Below are 13,553 nucleotides of genomic sequence, written 5' to 3'. Positions count from 1 at the left end.
ACTTGGGGACACAGATGATTAACAAAGTACGTTTTGCAGTTTCATGGTTGTTTTATTTTTAGATTAAATTAGTAGTATCATTTTCGCAACGTGTGGTGACGCTTTGACTCAGAGATGGACAAATACTTGAGAAATCATTCATGAACGTAATGCTATGTTTACATTGACTCGTTTAGCTTATGTCGTTTTGAAAAAAAATCTCAACCGTTCGCACTAGTTGAAATTTCACTTTTTAACACTTCAACTTTAATGTTATGATGCACTGTTGTTAAGATTTATTTCTTCTTGCTTGATCTTTTAAAAAATCCACAATTACTTTTTGGGCAACCCATAGTACCGGCCTTAATGTGGCATACACCAGCATAGATACGTATACACGAATGTGTATATCATGCACATCCATTCGCAATTCTTGACAACAGTTGCATATTTTGGTACTTTTATCGATTATTCAGCCATGAAATCGGGTTATTTGCGATTTAAAAATCCTGCAAAAATGTGATTTATTATTGTATGGTAAAACCTGGCAATAAACAAAGGACTTAGCTCTTACATCTCGAAAAGGCCATAAATCCGGATTTAGTGGCCAATGTAAAATTACTTTTAATCTACAAATATTTATCATATAGGTATGACGATTTGAATTGTAAGTAGGCCAAATACGTCCGGATCTTCCTTTTTGAAATAATTTAAAAACTTCGTCACAATCGAAAGAAATTTTGTCTAATTATTCCCCAAATAGTCGAAAAAATTCAGACAAATGACATAATTCATATATTTATAAGTGTTTTTACCTTCTAATTAATTAATCGATTAGCCGTCCTAAATTATGCGATTATTTGCTTATTTGAAAATGTGTCATTTTCAATTTTTCGATTATTTGAAAGGCCACGAATAATCGAATAACCATTAATAGAGTGTACTCCCTAGTTCTAACGTAAACTCAAAATTGTTACGTTACGTTCTATTCTATTTTGAATGAAGAATTGGTCATTGGCGGAATTATAAAATTTTATAAAAATTATTTTTATTGTTCTTGGCAATGTTCCAGACATCTGCATTCACTTATTGGCGTAAGGAAGAGGAGTCTAAGAAAATTATCTCTTTGATAAAGGACCTTGATGAAAATTTATTAGGTGGTATATCCTTGAGACTCATTACAGAGTTGTGTGGAGGTTCTGGTTCTGGAAAAACTCAACTATGGTAATGTTAACAATAAACTTCAATATATTATATTTGTTTTAATCAATAAAATACTTCAACATTTACAGTTTACAATTTTGCATAAACGTTCAACTACCGGAAGAAGCTGGTGGCCTGGGATCCAAGGCCTACTATGTGGACACTAATCAAGGATTTTCTCCTTATCGTTTAAAAGGTATGAGGGAATTGACTTGTGTAGATAATTTTCATTTATCAGCGATAATTTAAGACATTGTTTACGAGCCCCCAAACCATAGGGGGAGATATTTGTCCTTTCTAGGCCCTTTGGTTCGTAAACTTAAAACTAAACTGGTGGGCACAGTGATAGCCTGTCCGGCTATGACGCTGCACACCTGGATTTGAATCCAGGCGAAAATTGCCAATTATGCTGGCCACCTTTGAGGCCTTCAACTAATTTAGCAAAGAGGCGTCACTGGCCCGACTGACCCAATCCCATGGCTGCCGGTTTTACGTACCGGATTGACCCGATGGAATAATTTATAGACAAGAGTTGCCGCCTCAGTGTGCAACACACTGCTACAAAAACAACAACAACTGGTCCGGCGTCCCGGCACGGTATAGCTGTGAGCACCACACAGGCTGGAACATTGAGGTCCAATCTGTGTGGTGCTGTCACGAGAAGCTTAGCAGCGAGCTATCAGGCGCGTCCACAGTTTGCGTATAGTCGAATGCTCCATACTGAGTAGCTGCAACGGCAGTCGCGGACAATCAGCGGTATCGAGCGGAGAGTCTCAGTAAGAGTCCGGGCGGCACCGGCTCTTGCACAAATACTGAGTGCCGATGATGCTCGATATGACAAGGTGGGTTATTGGCGCCTTTAAATAACCAATGCCCAACCTGTTCCCACGGCGATCGGTCCTTTGGGCCGGAACAACAGCAGCAACTGTTCCTATAGAAGGCTCAAGGTAGGGTCGGCCTCCCACGCTTTGTTGTGATATCGCACAAGTTGTTTGTAATCGTCAGCCGTTTGTGAAATTGGGGATATGAAGTGGACTGCACTTCTTAATTTTACGTATCCTCTTTTTCGCACACCTCAAAAGGGCATTGACTTCGTATCATACGCAGAAGATTGTAAGGCCATGCACCACCCACAACACCTGATGAAGTAACATCCCTCGGGTTCTGTCTTAACTATGTTCTGAAAAATGCAAATTTACCCGTGATCATACCCGTAAGGAGCAGAGCAAACTTTTCACATATCAAAGAGCGCTGTCCGATTCAAGTCCAAGGTAAATGTTAAGCGGCCGAGTCCGAACGGAGAGCCGCAGAGCAACACTTCTCTGTGGAGAAATTTTTACATAGCATAGTACCTCGCAAATGTCACCAGCGTTCAGAGGAAATAACTACCGTGAACATTTTTTTCTGATGTTCTCGCCCGGATTCGAACCCACGCTTCGGTATCATTGGCGAACATTCGCCTCCTACTGACAAATGCAGCTGCCTCATTTTCCGCTAGGCTAGGATTGAAATCAACGTGCTAGAGATATGTCGCGACATGACTCGCGTCCCCTTTCATTTGCCCAGCCAATACTACTCGATTTACTGCCAGACCAATCTGAACGCACAGCACCCTGCAAGCATATAAAGGGTGCAGATACCATACACTGTTGCAACAACCGCAAATTCAGCTATGCCCACATGCATGTGCATCCTTAGAAGAAGTGTTATGCGGCGCTCAAGTAAATGTCCAATCTGTGTCTGTGTGTCCACACCCCAAATTACGCATTGAGGAACTTGTCACTGTCCTTTTTGGTACCATGCCTTTCTGTTGATATATTAGAACTCTCAGAGATACGTTTTCAACATCGCCTAGATGGGAGAATAATCGCCCCACCCAAATGATTGCAATTCTTAGTAGGCCAGAAGTCATGGGCTTTTTGCCCTTTTTATATCCATCACAATAGGATATCGAAATATTTATCTGTCACCCCTTAAGGTATATATTCTTGGTTGTCTCAACATTCTGTCCTATGCTATGTCCGTTGGTCTGTCCGTCAAAATCTCATTAGCTTTTAGCTGAACCGGTAAGTATTGTCCAAATCCACATCCTATGCTTCTGGACATTGTGGCTACCCAAATTGCAACAACTTCTGCCGTAGAGTTAAGGGAGCTTTCTCATTGGTCATGTGGCGGCTACCTGATTGAACCGATTGGAACTACGATGTCCCTGCGAAGTTGCATAGACTTCTATACGGATGATTCCAAACAAAACGACCAGGTGGACTTTGGGGTGTATTCTAAAGATCTAGAACTGGTCATATCGAAAGGGTTACGAGACCATTGCAGTGTGTATCAAGCGGAGATCCTTGCGATTAAGGAAATGATGGTATGGCTAAGATATAATGTCATTACGACGATTGGCATAAATATCCATTTAATTCCTGGAGAATGTATTTCTGAACACAAAAACCGCCCTCGACTGTCGCAGATCTCTCGACGAGATGGCTGAACAGTTCAAAGTTCATCTGTTCTGAGTGCCTGAGTGACTAGGAACTACCCTACACATTCCAGGGATGCTGAAATCTGTGGGTATGCCTCTAGCGACATGTAATCTAAGTTTTCAGGACCAGGCTCGAAGGACAACAAATAATAGATGGTCACAAAGAGAGGGAGCATTCCAAAACTATGTGGCTTAATCTAGACTTGAAGAGGTCTACTGCTTTGCCGTCGTAGGCTAAAACAGACGTCTCAGTAACTGTGTCCCTCATGATGGGTCACTGTCTAATCGCAAAACATGCTGACAGACTGAAGGTTGCCAGCAACGACTAATGCAGAAGCAGTAAGGCAGTGTGTGTGTGTTCATTTTTATCCGAATCTATGGTGCTGGGTTCCCAAGATTCCTCCCGGTCGAACATAGCAATTTTTAACTGGTTTAGATGCACTTATGAGAAATCCCATTGTGGATTTTGGCGTTGGATCATTGATCGTTGCTCTATCTGTAACATTTTAATGTTTCCCATTCAATAAGGTTTTTGTTAGGGGGCTCTGAATAGAGATGTGCGCGTGAGTGCTTTTCCACTCACGAGAAAAAATTTTACTCACGCACGACTTTTTATATCGACTCACGCTCACGAGACAAACATTTTACTCACGCACGACTCACGAGGAAATTACGACTAGCGAGCCACTCACGACTCACGAGAAAATCACGACTCACAAGCCACTCACGAGACACGAGAAAATCATGACTTATGAGACACTCACGAGAAAATCATGACTCACATGAATCACGACACCCACGAAAAACTCACGAGTCACAATTTAAGAAATATTTTTTCATGAACCAAATAAAAAATTTTCTTCCATACGACTCTAATCATACACCATTTGAACGTACGAATATTAATGTATAAAATGTTGCTCCTTTATTTTTTTGCATCTGTAGACAGATTCATACGTTGAAATACCATATGGTTTGAGAGCATGCAACAAATTTTGTTTTTCGTTATTTTTTTACCGTTGGTCGTGATTCGTGAGCGTCTCGTGAGTGCCTCCAAAGTCATGATTTTCTCGTGAGTCGTGATTAGTATCATGAGCATTATTTCACTCACTCCCGCTCACGCACGAAGAACTTTAATACAATTTGATTTAATTTGGTTCTCACGTGTGACACGACAACTTAAGACTCACGTGCGCATCTCTATCTCTGAGTTACCCATTCCTTCTTACCCGTTTCATGGGTGTTTCAAATATCCAGTCACTTTTTGTTTGCTGATCATTTCATTAAACCTACCAATCTTCTGAAAATTAAAATATTTTGAAGCATTATTCCTTTGCAGAAATCGCTAAACACATGGAGACAAGATGTCATCAAACCTTTCAAAAATTCCATAAGCAATGCACAGATTTTAAACTAGAAAATATACTTCAAAATATTTCCTATGTCTATTGTAACAACTATAAAGATCTAATGGCGATTGTTCTTAATTTGCGTAACATTTTAAACGAGGATAAAAAACTGAAGTTGATAGTTATCGATTCATTTTCGTTCATTTTAAGACAATTGGAAGATGTCTCTTTAAGGACACGAGTAAATTATGAGATTTTAACGGATTTGCAAAACTTAGCTTTGGAATTTGACATAGCGGTAATATGAAACAGAAAATTTTTGCTAATATATATTGAAGACAATCTTCATCGTTACAGATAATTATTACAAATGAATTGACCACTCGTTGCATTGGCAACAATTGGTTGGTGTGTCCAGCTTTGGGTGAATCTCATGCTCACAAAATCAATACACGCTTACTATTGAGTAGAGATCCAAATGAAGACTACCACATTGTGTTAATTGAGAAGTCGGTGTTGTGTGACAAACTAGCTTTTCGCTTTAAGGTAACTCCCAATACCCCGTACATAGAAAATGTGTTCAACTTCTGATTTCAACTTTGTCTGTTCTTAGATTAAACCCGGTGGCATTCGAAGTGTGTTACATAGAGCAACAGAATAGCTATTCTAAAAAATGTAGGTAAGATGGTTAGCATTATGTTAACATCCAATTTTATATTATTCGTCATTGATTACACGTTATACAATTGTATTTTTGTTTCACTGAAAATTTGTCTCACGTGATTCATTATGGCCTAGAAATTCTTTAGATCGTGGTTTCTTCTTCTCTCATACTGCAACGTCTCGTTCTTGTGTGTTGAGAATATTAATTTAAGCTGTTCAAACGTTTCTTCTCTTCTTTTGCTCAACTCTTTAGGTTTTAAATGATGCTTGTATGAAAGCTTCACTAACGATGACGAGCTATGAGTTATATTTACTTATGTCAATATAAATGAATCATTATTTTTCTCCTAGAGATGTCTGTCATTCGGTAAGAACCCTTAATTGACTTGTATTTCATAATTGTGATTCAATGCATATTAAAATTTTTTCCAAGCTTATTACCTAATAATAGAAACAAAACATTTTGAGGAAGCTTTCAATCACAGTTGATCTGAAAATAACAAAAAAAGGTTGATGTAAGAGGGTTTAATGGAAATTGGATTGTATTGGTGATCAATTTAAGTTTCAAGTTTTATTTTTTTAAACAATGTTTTCAGTTATTTATTTTTTTCTGCAGACAATATCGACTAAGTTTTGTTTTTTATAAAAATGTTCTACAAATTTTTATATTTGAAGAAAATTTTCTGAAAATTTTATTTCTGTAGAAAATTTTCTGAAAATTTTATTTCTATAGAAAATTTTCTGAAAATTTTATTTCTATAGAAAATTTTCTGAAAATTTTTTATTTCTATAGAAAATTTTCTGAAAATTTTTTATTTCTATAGAAAATTTTCTGAAAATTTTTTATTTCTATAGAAAATTTTCTGAAAATTTTTTATTTCTATAGAAAATTTTCTGAAAATTTTTTATTTCTATAGAAAATTTTCTGAAAATTTTTTATTTCTATAGAAAATTTTCTGAAAATTTTTTATTTCTATAGAAAATTTTCTGAAAATTTTTTATTTCTATAGAAAATTTTCTGAAAATTTTTTATTTCTATAGAAAATTTTCTGAAAATTTTTTATTTCTATAGAAAATTTTTTATTTCTATAGAAAATTTTCTGAAAATTTTTTATTTCTATAGAAAATTTTCTGAAAATTTTTTATTTCTATAGAAAATTTTCTGAAAATTTTTTATTTCTATAGAAAATTTTCTGAAAATTTTGTATTTCTATAGAAAATTTTCTGAAAATTTTTTATTTCTATAGAAAATTTTCTGAAAATTTTTTATTTCTATAGAAAATTTTCTGAAAATTTTTTATTTCTATAGAAAATTTTCTGAAAATTTTTTATTTATATAGAAAATTTTCTGAAAATTTTTTATTTCTATAGAAAATTTTCTGAAAATTTTTTATTTCTATAGAAAATTTTCTGAAAATTTTTTATTTCTATAGAAAATTTTCTGAAAATTTTTTATTTCTATAGAAAATTTTCTGAAAATTTTTTATTTCTATAGAAAATTTTTTGAAAATTTTTTGTTTCTATAGAAAATTCTCTGAAAATTTTATTTTTGTAGAAAATTTTCTGAAAATTTTTTATTTCTATAGAAAATTTTCTGAAAATTTTTTTATTTCTATAGAAAATTTTCTGAAAATTTTATTTTTATCGAAAATTTTCCTAAAATTTTATGTTCGAAGAGCATCGAAGAGCAATTATTCAAGCTTATGTGACCGAATCTAAAGTGCTACCCTCTTTGGATAGAAAAAAGTCCTAATCCATTCCTTTGTCATGACAGGTCTGATTGGAGACAAGCAAGGACGGACTTAATTAGGGCATAGTCAACCTTATGATACCGTACATTAGAGGTGTGCACGTGAGTCGCGTCACGCGTGAGTCTCGTGATTCGTGAGTGAGATTCTAATCACGTGATAGTGTGTGAGCGTGATTAAAATTAAATTCCTCGTGCGTGAGCGTGGATCACGACTCACAACGCTAATCACAACTCACGAGAAAATCACGATCTACGAGATATCACGATCTACGACGAGATGGCTGAACAGCTCAATATTCACCTGTTCTCTAGGCCGGGCCACAAAGATATCACAGGGAATTGTATAGCGGATGAGCTTGCGAGACGAGGAACTAACTTACACATTCCAGGGAAACTAGAATCTGTGGGTACGCCTCTAACGACATGTAAGCTAAGTTTTCAGAACCAGAACCCGAAGGACAACGAATGATAGATGTTCACAAAGAGGGGGCTGTGAGCATTCCAAAATTATATGGCCTAATCTAAGCTTGAAGAGGTTAACCGTTTTGCTGTCACTGGCTAGAACAGACGCCTCAGTCATTGTGTCCGTCATGACAGTTCACTGTCTAATCGGAAAACATGCTGACAGACTGAAGGTTGCCAGCAACGACTTTTGCAGAAGCTGTGAGGACATCGAAGAAGAAGAGACTATAGAACACCTTCTTTGTGTGTGTATCCCACACTAGCAGTCTTGTTCTATAATTATGCTTAAAAATAAACATTGCATTAAGTACACAATCATTGGTTCTAAACAGCTGATTCATCTCAGCGTATACTCATGTACCGTGTTATTTATTTATGTATTAAGCATAAAATGATTGTTTCTCTCTATTCTCTATTCACTTTAAAATGTAAAGTTTTAGGTGCTTGTTGTCTCATTTTTGATGCTCAGTGTATTTATAACCAAAGGATAAAAGTCATACATACGTACATATATACGTATGTATGTTACTTATTTTAATACGTTTATTCAACTGAAAAAACAATGTCGCGGTGTTGTTTTAGAAAAAACAAAGTCACTGAGTGACAGCATTTATTATACATCGCTCTTAAAAATCTCAGTGTTTGCAAAGAGACTTGAAATGAATCAAGTGTTGTGATTCGTATAATTTGATACAACACCACACACACACATATACACAGATGTAATAGTAAAGCTTTGAACGTCATAAAGTCTTACGATAAAAAAATGAGTCATTTTGAGAATGAAAAAAAAACAGCGGGAACAACTTGTTCTCCTAAAACATCATGTTTGAAATACAATTTTCCATTATTACTACATGGTTAAAAGCAATCATAGTACACATAAAATAACAATTTTATTTAAAAAAAAACTTGTATATATAATACCATATATAAATTTATTAAAAATATGTAATGAAATGCAAGTAGTTGAGGATTAGGTTGAAAGGCACTCGTCTAGCGTAAAGCTGGCCAATTATCGATGACACTTTCGATTACCTATAAAAAGCTGAAGTTTGCCCATGGTCCTTAGTTGTTGTAGTAGCAGTGTGTGGTACACTGAGGCGGCAGCCCTTGCCGATGAAGGAATTCATCGGGTCAATCCGGTACATACAACCGGCTGCCATGGGATTGCCATTGGTCCTTAGTGTAATGTTCATGTGCAAAATTTGCAATTTTGCATATATGAAGCTGTTGCATATCGTTGAAAATGAAAATAAAAAATCAAGTTTTCTGCTAGAACTTGTTTCAGCCTTGTAACAGTTTTTAACACGTTAACATCGGTAAAAATTTTTGTGATTTTACCCTTATTTATTGTTACTGGTAAAAGTGTTTCAAAACTTTTATTAATTTACTTTATTTGTAGTAATTTATTCTTTCTTATAATTTCTTTTAACAAAAATTAAAATAATATTTAAATTAAAAGTATTTACAAAAATAAAATTAATATTTTAAACTGATTTTAAAATATACTATATGTACTACGTGACAATAACTAAAAGTTACCTGTAGCAATAAATTATCAATTGAGTTTCTTCTGTTAAATAGCGATTTTTTTTAATATGTGTGAAACTGATTAATTTTCAAAACAGTCGTAATCGAATATTTCATAAGTATACTAGCCGAACCGGGTCCGCTCCTCTACGCCATCTTTACTTCTGTAATATGTTTTTAGGGTGGGCACACAGGGCGAAGAATGTGGATATCGAATTCGTGCCACTGTATCTCTATGTCCGCCAATGGCGCAGAGAGCCTGCGTTCAAATCCTGGTGAGAATATCGGACAAAATTTAAACACTTGGCCCTTAAAGTTAATATAAGATTCGTGCTGTACTTTCAAATACATTTTATATGAGCCCCATAGTGACATGATGGGTTGATAAGTACTGTTGAGGGGTGGGTGGACACCAGGGTCTTTGACCCGAAATGAATATCAATTTCAAGAAAATTAATAAATTTCTACCCCAAATAGCTTTAATCTAATTGGGAGGTATTTTGGGATTGGACGGTGCTCCAAACACATAGCTCTTTAGTTGGTTTCGTTTGAGCTCTATAATCGCATTACCTATCTCCTTAATCTGATGTTATTGAAAATTTGGGTAATGAGAAGTGCTTTTTAGGAGAGGCATGGCACCTCTGACATTTCGACTCAGGTACGGATATCAAATTCGTGCTCTACTCCCAAATCCCTTTAATTTGAGTCCCATATTGCCATGGTCGGTAAATATGAACCGTTTGGAGGGCTGGGTTGACACCGGCACTTTGCCCTGAAAATAGATTTCAAATTCGTCCTTTACTCCCAAATACCGTTGATTTGTGCTCAATATTGCCATAGTCGGGGTGGGGCGAACTCCCATTACTTGGACCATATTTGTAACCTAGCGCCGAATACTTTTCATTTGAGTCCCATATTGACATGAACGTCGAATTTATCTGTTTAGAGAAGTTTTGGGGTTGGGGCGGGCCGCTGGATACTTAGAACCAAATTATAAAACGATATTAGTTTTCTAGTCTCCAATACCTTTCATTTGATACCCATATTATGTCACTTTTGGTTTTGGGTGGCGTTTTTGGGACAAGGGGGAGTATTCGCCTCCATACGATATCTTAAACTATATGTTTTCCTCCAGACAAACCTACAGAATCTGTGAAAATTTTAAGAAAATCGGTTCAGCCGTTTTTGATTCTACGGAACAAACAAACAAACCCATATAGTCATAATGGGTCATATGCCCATTTGGGGCGATATTAGGGGCTAAGGTGACCCCCTATACTTCGATCTAATTTTATTTGCCAGATTCGTAATCTACTCTTGAATACCTTTCATTTCAGCCCCATATTGACAGGAACGTAAAATGCCGATTTAGGGGAGTTTTGGGCTTGGGGCGCCACGGAGACTCAAATTTTAGTACTATATTCCCATTCTACTGTTCAATACCTTTCATTTGACACCCATATTGTAATTATCGGTCTACTTTTGATTTTGGGTGGTGTTTTTGGGGTAACGGGGGAGGGTCCGCCCCCTTCCGATATCAACAAATTATAAAGCCTGTTCCTCCCTTCTACCCATTTCTGCAATCTAATACCAAATACCCTTCATTTGAGTCCCATATTCATATGATCGTCCAATAAACCTATTTTAGGCGGTTTTGTGGTTGGGGCGGTCCCCAGCTACTTGGATCCAATTTTTAATATAAAATTCGTACTCTACTCCTGAATACCTTTCATTTGAGTACCATATTGTCCCGATCAGAATACTTTTATTTTTGGGTGGTACTTTTCGGTTAAGGGGGAGGGTCCGAGGGTTAAATACTAAAAAAGTAACCTCGTAAAAGAAAAGCTAAGTTAGGATTTCCGTGCTACTTACATAATCCTTAATTGTTTTCCATACCACGCCCCTAAGTTTATTCATGTCTGGTATTGTGTCCCCAACTAAGTTCCGGTATCTGTTAGACGCGAAAATCGGCCAATGACATTAGAAATGCTCCAACGTCTCATAATCTTCCCCGCATGACCTACACATGCTATCACCTTGCCGCACCGATTTTACTTAAGTGACTCGTAGTCCTATTTATCCAGTTATGATACCGAAAGCTATACTGACCTTAATTCCTTTCAGTAATAGCCTCGTCTTCTTACGATCTGGATCTCCCCATAGGATTTTCTCTATGTAGACCCCCAGGTCCACTCTGTCCTCTTGCTTTGACCCATCCGTGTAACATGATCTTCCAGATGGCAATTCTACGGTTCCGTCAATCCAAGACTGTGCCGCTGGCATCAGTGCCTCGCACTCGAACTCAAGTGTTATCTCAGATAACCGATCGTCGCCTCGATTATACCGCTATGGTATGACCTGCTCCTATCCTCAATCCATTCTCCCATCGCTTTAAGTTTCATAGGCGCAGTGGCTGCCTCGCACTTAATCTGTATATCTATATATCTAAAATATGCTCCAGTGCCCTGTTGGTTGTGGTCCTCATCGCTCCGCCTATGCCAAGACAACATGTTCTCTGAACCTGTTGTATTATCCTTAACCTTGTCAGATATAGAAATCGTTTTGTTGAGGAAACGTGGTACGTCAAATTGGTCCAACTTCGTTTTCCTCGTGAACAGGCATATTTCAGTCTTCTCTAGGTTAACATTGAGATCCCCGGGTCTAGCCCAGACATATGCCATATGCAAGACCCTAAGAAGTATTATAACATCGTCTGCATAGCAGACGGGTTCAAATCCCTCCTCAGTCAGCATACGTGATAGGTTATTTATGGTTGTTGTTGTAGCAGTTTGTTGTGTTCTATCTTTCGTCTGCTCGATTCTGTTGAGTGTCAAGAGTGTCAGGAACTCTAAGATGGGGTGCGTCCACAGGGATCTGGGTCTGAGGCAAGTGGGTCTGGCTGGGCAGTTAAACAGTTAACGTGTATCGTGCAGTCCCTGATTAAAATCGGGACATACATCTTGCACGTTGGCATCAATCCTTGCTCTGTATGAGTTGAGGCGGCTGTATCTGCCGGAACGTAATTGAGCCGGAACTACTCTGGTTTGCCGGAGGAAGTTAATTTCATCATTTCATGTGCAATGGGAAGCGGTCGTTCTCCAAGGACTACATTCACCCGATAGCCATTTAACGCATATGCTACCGTGTCTGCATGAATGTTGTCTAGACCTGCTTTCTTGCAGCGAAATATGGGACAAGTTCGTTGAGGTAGAGAGCCAACCTATCAATAGAGCTATCGGGTGCGTCCACCGGTTTACCGATAGTGGAATCCTTCGTATACGGAGTAGCTGCGACTCTCGATATGACCAGACTAGACCATTGGCGTCTGTAAATAACCAATGGCCATAATGTTCCCAAGGCGATTGGTCCAATGAATCGGAACAAGCTTGCCGTAGATCGCTACCTCCACATTTAGATATGCGGCTACAACAATAATAGGGATTTATGCTGTATAAATGCGAGCGACTTTCGGTAAAAATTCATCCATATTTTGTGTTACTCTTTTATCCTAGCCCCAATACAAATCCATTCCTTTTATTTAAGATCATTTTGTGATTCAAGCTCTTTTAAATAAAAACTTTTTTGATGTTAAAAATTTGTGTATCTATTTTTCTTCAGTGCATTCATACACTCTAGACTTGAGGGCAAAGGCTTTTTGACCGCTTTAGTTTACTATTAAATTCTCCCATGATTTTTCATTTGTTAACGTAGTTTTGCTGTAGCCCATTTGAGGGGAGAGGAGCTGATGAACGCCAATCCATCAGTTGCTTTGCCACGAATTAATGACGTATTTAACGTCTCATACAAACACAACTATTTCAGTTGTGGGATACCGGTTTAACAATCAGAGTTCTCTACTACAGTCTTATAATTCAAGAGAAAATAATAAGAAAACAAGCATCCATTCAAACAAATGAAATATTCAAATGAATAACCCAAGCCGGCATACGATTGGCGTGTGTGTGTGGGGACTACAAACACAACAACAACAATCGATTGTTTGTTGTGTACTCTCTCTCTTTTGCTCTTCTCTCATTTAGCTTTTGCTTGCATGACTTGTGTATGGTAAATATGACGATGATGTGCTTTTTTCCTATTGCCTATATGAAGCTGCTGCATATCGTTGAAAATG

At 37.2% G+C, this 13,553-nt stretch overlaps 1 protein-coding gene across 2 annotated transcripts; it reads left to right on the top strand.

Annotated features, from left to right (window-relative positions):
• The first annotated feature begins 978 nt into the window (after positions 1–978).
• LOC106096362 (DNA repair protein RAD51 homolog 3) lies at positions 979–6,037 on the top strand. 2 transcript variants are annotated; one of them, XM_059362607.1, is made up of 6 exons: positions 979–1,203; positions 1,272–1,378; positions 5,004–5,311; positions 5,371–5,559; positions 5,627–5,688; positions 5,930–6,037. In XM_059362607.1, exons 1-5 carry the CDS (start codon positions 1,043–1,045, stop codon positions 5,672–5,674), a joined length of 813 nt encoding a protein of 270 aa, XP_059218590.1. In that variant the 5' UTR covers positions 979–1,042; the 3' UTR covers positions 5,675–5,688; positions 5,930–6,037. The 2 variants fall into 2 exon arrangements, with proteins under 2 accessions (XP_059218590.1, XP_013119520.2); XM_013264066.2 differs by having other exon boundaries at positions 5,627–5,692.
• The last annotated feature ends 7,516 nt before the right edge of the window (positions 6,038–13,553 follow it).

This window comes from Stomoxys calcitrans, chromosome 2 (genome assembly GCF_963082655.1).
Source record: "Stomoxys calcitrans chromosome 2, idStoCalc2.1, whole genome shotgun sequence".
NCBI classification, from domain to species: domain Eukaryota; kingdom Metazoa; phylum Arthropoda; class Insecta; order Diptera; family Muscidae; genus Stomoxys; species Stomoxys calcitrans.
This window is presented reverse-complemented; position numbering and strand designations above follow the sequence as displayed.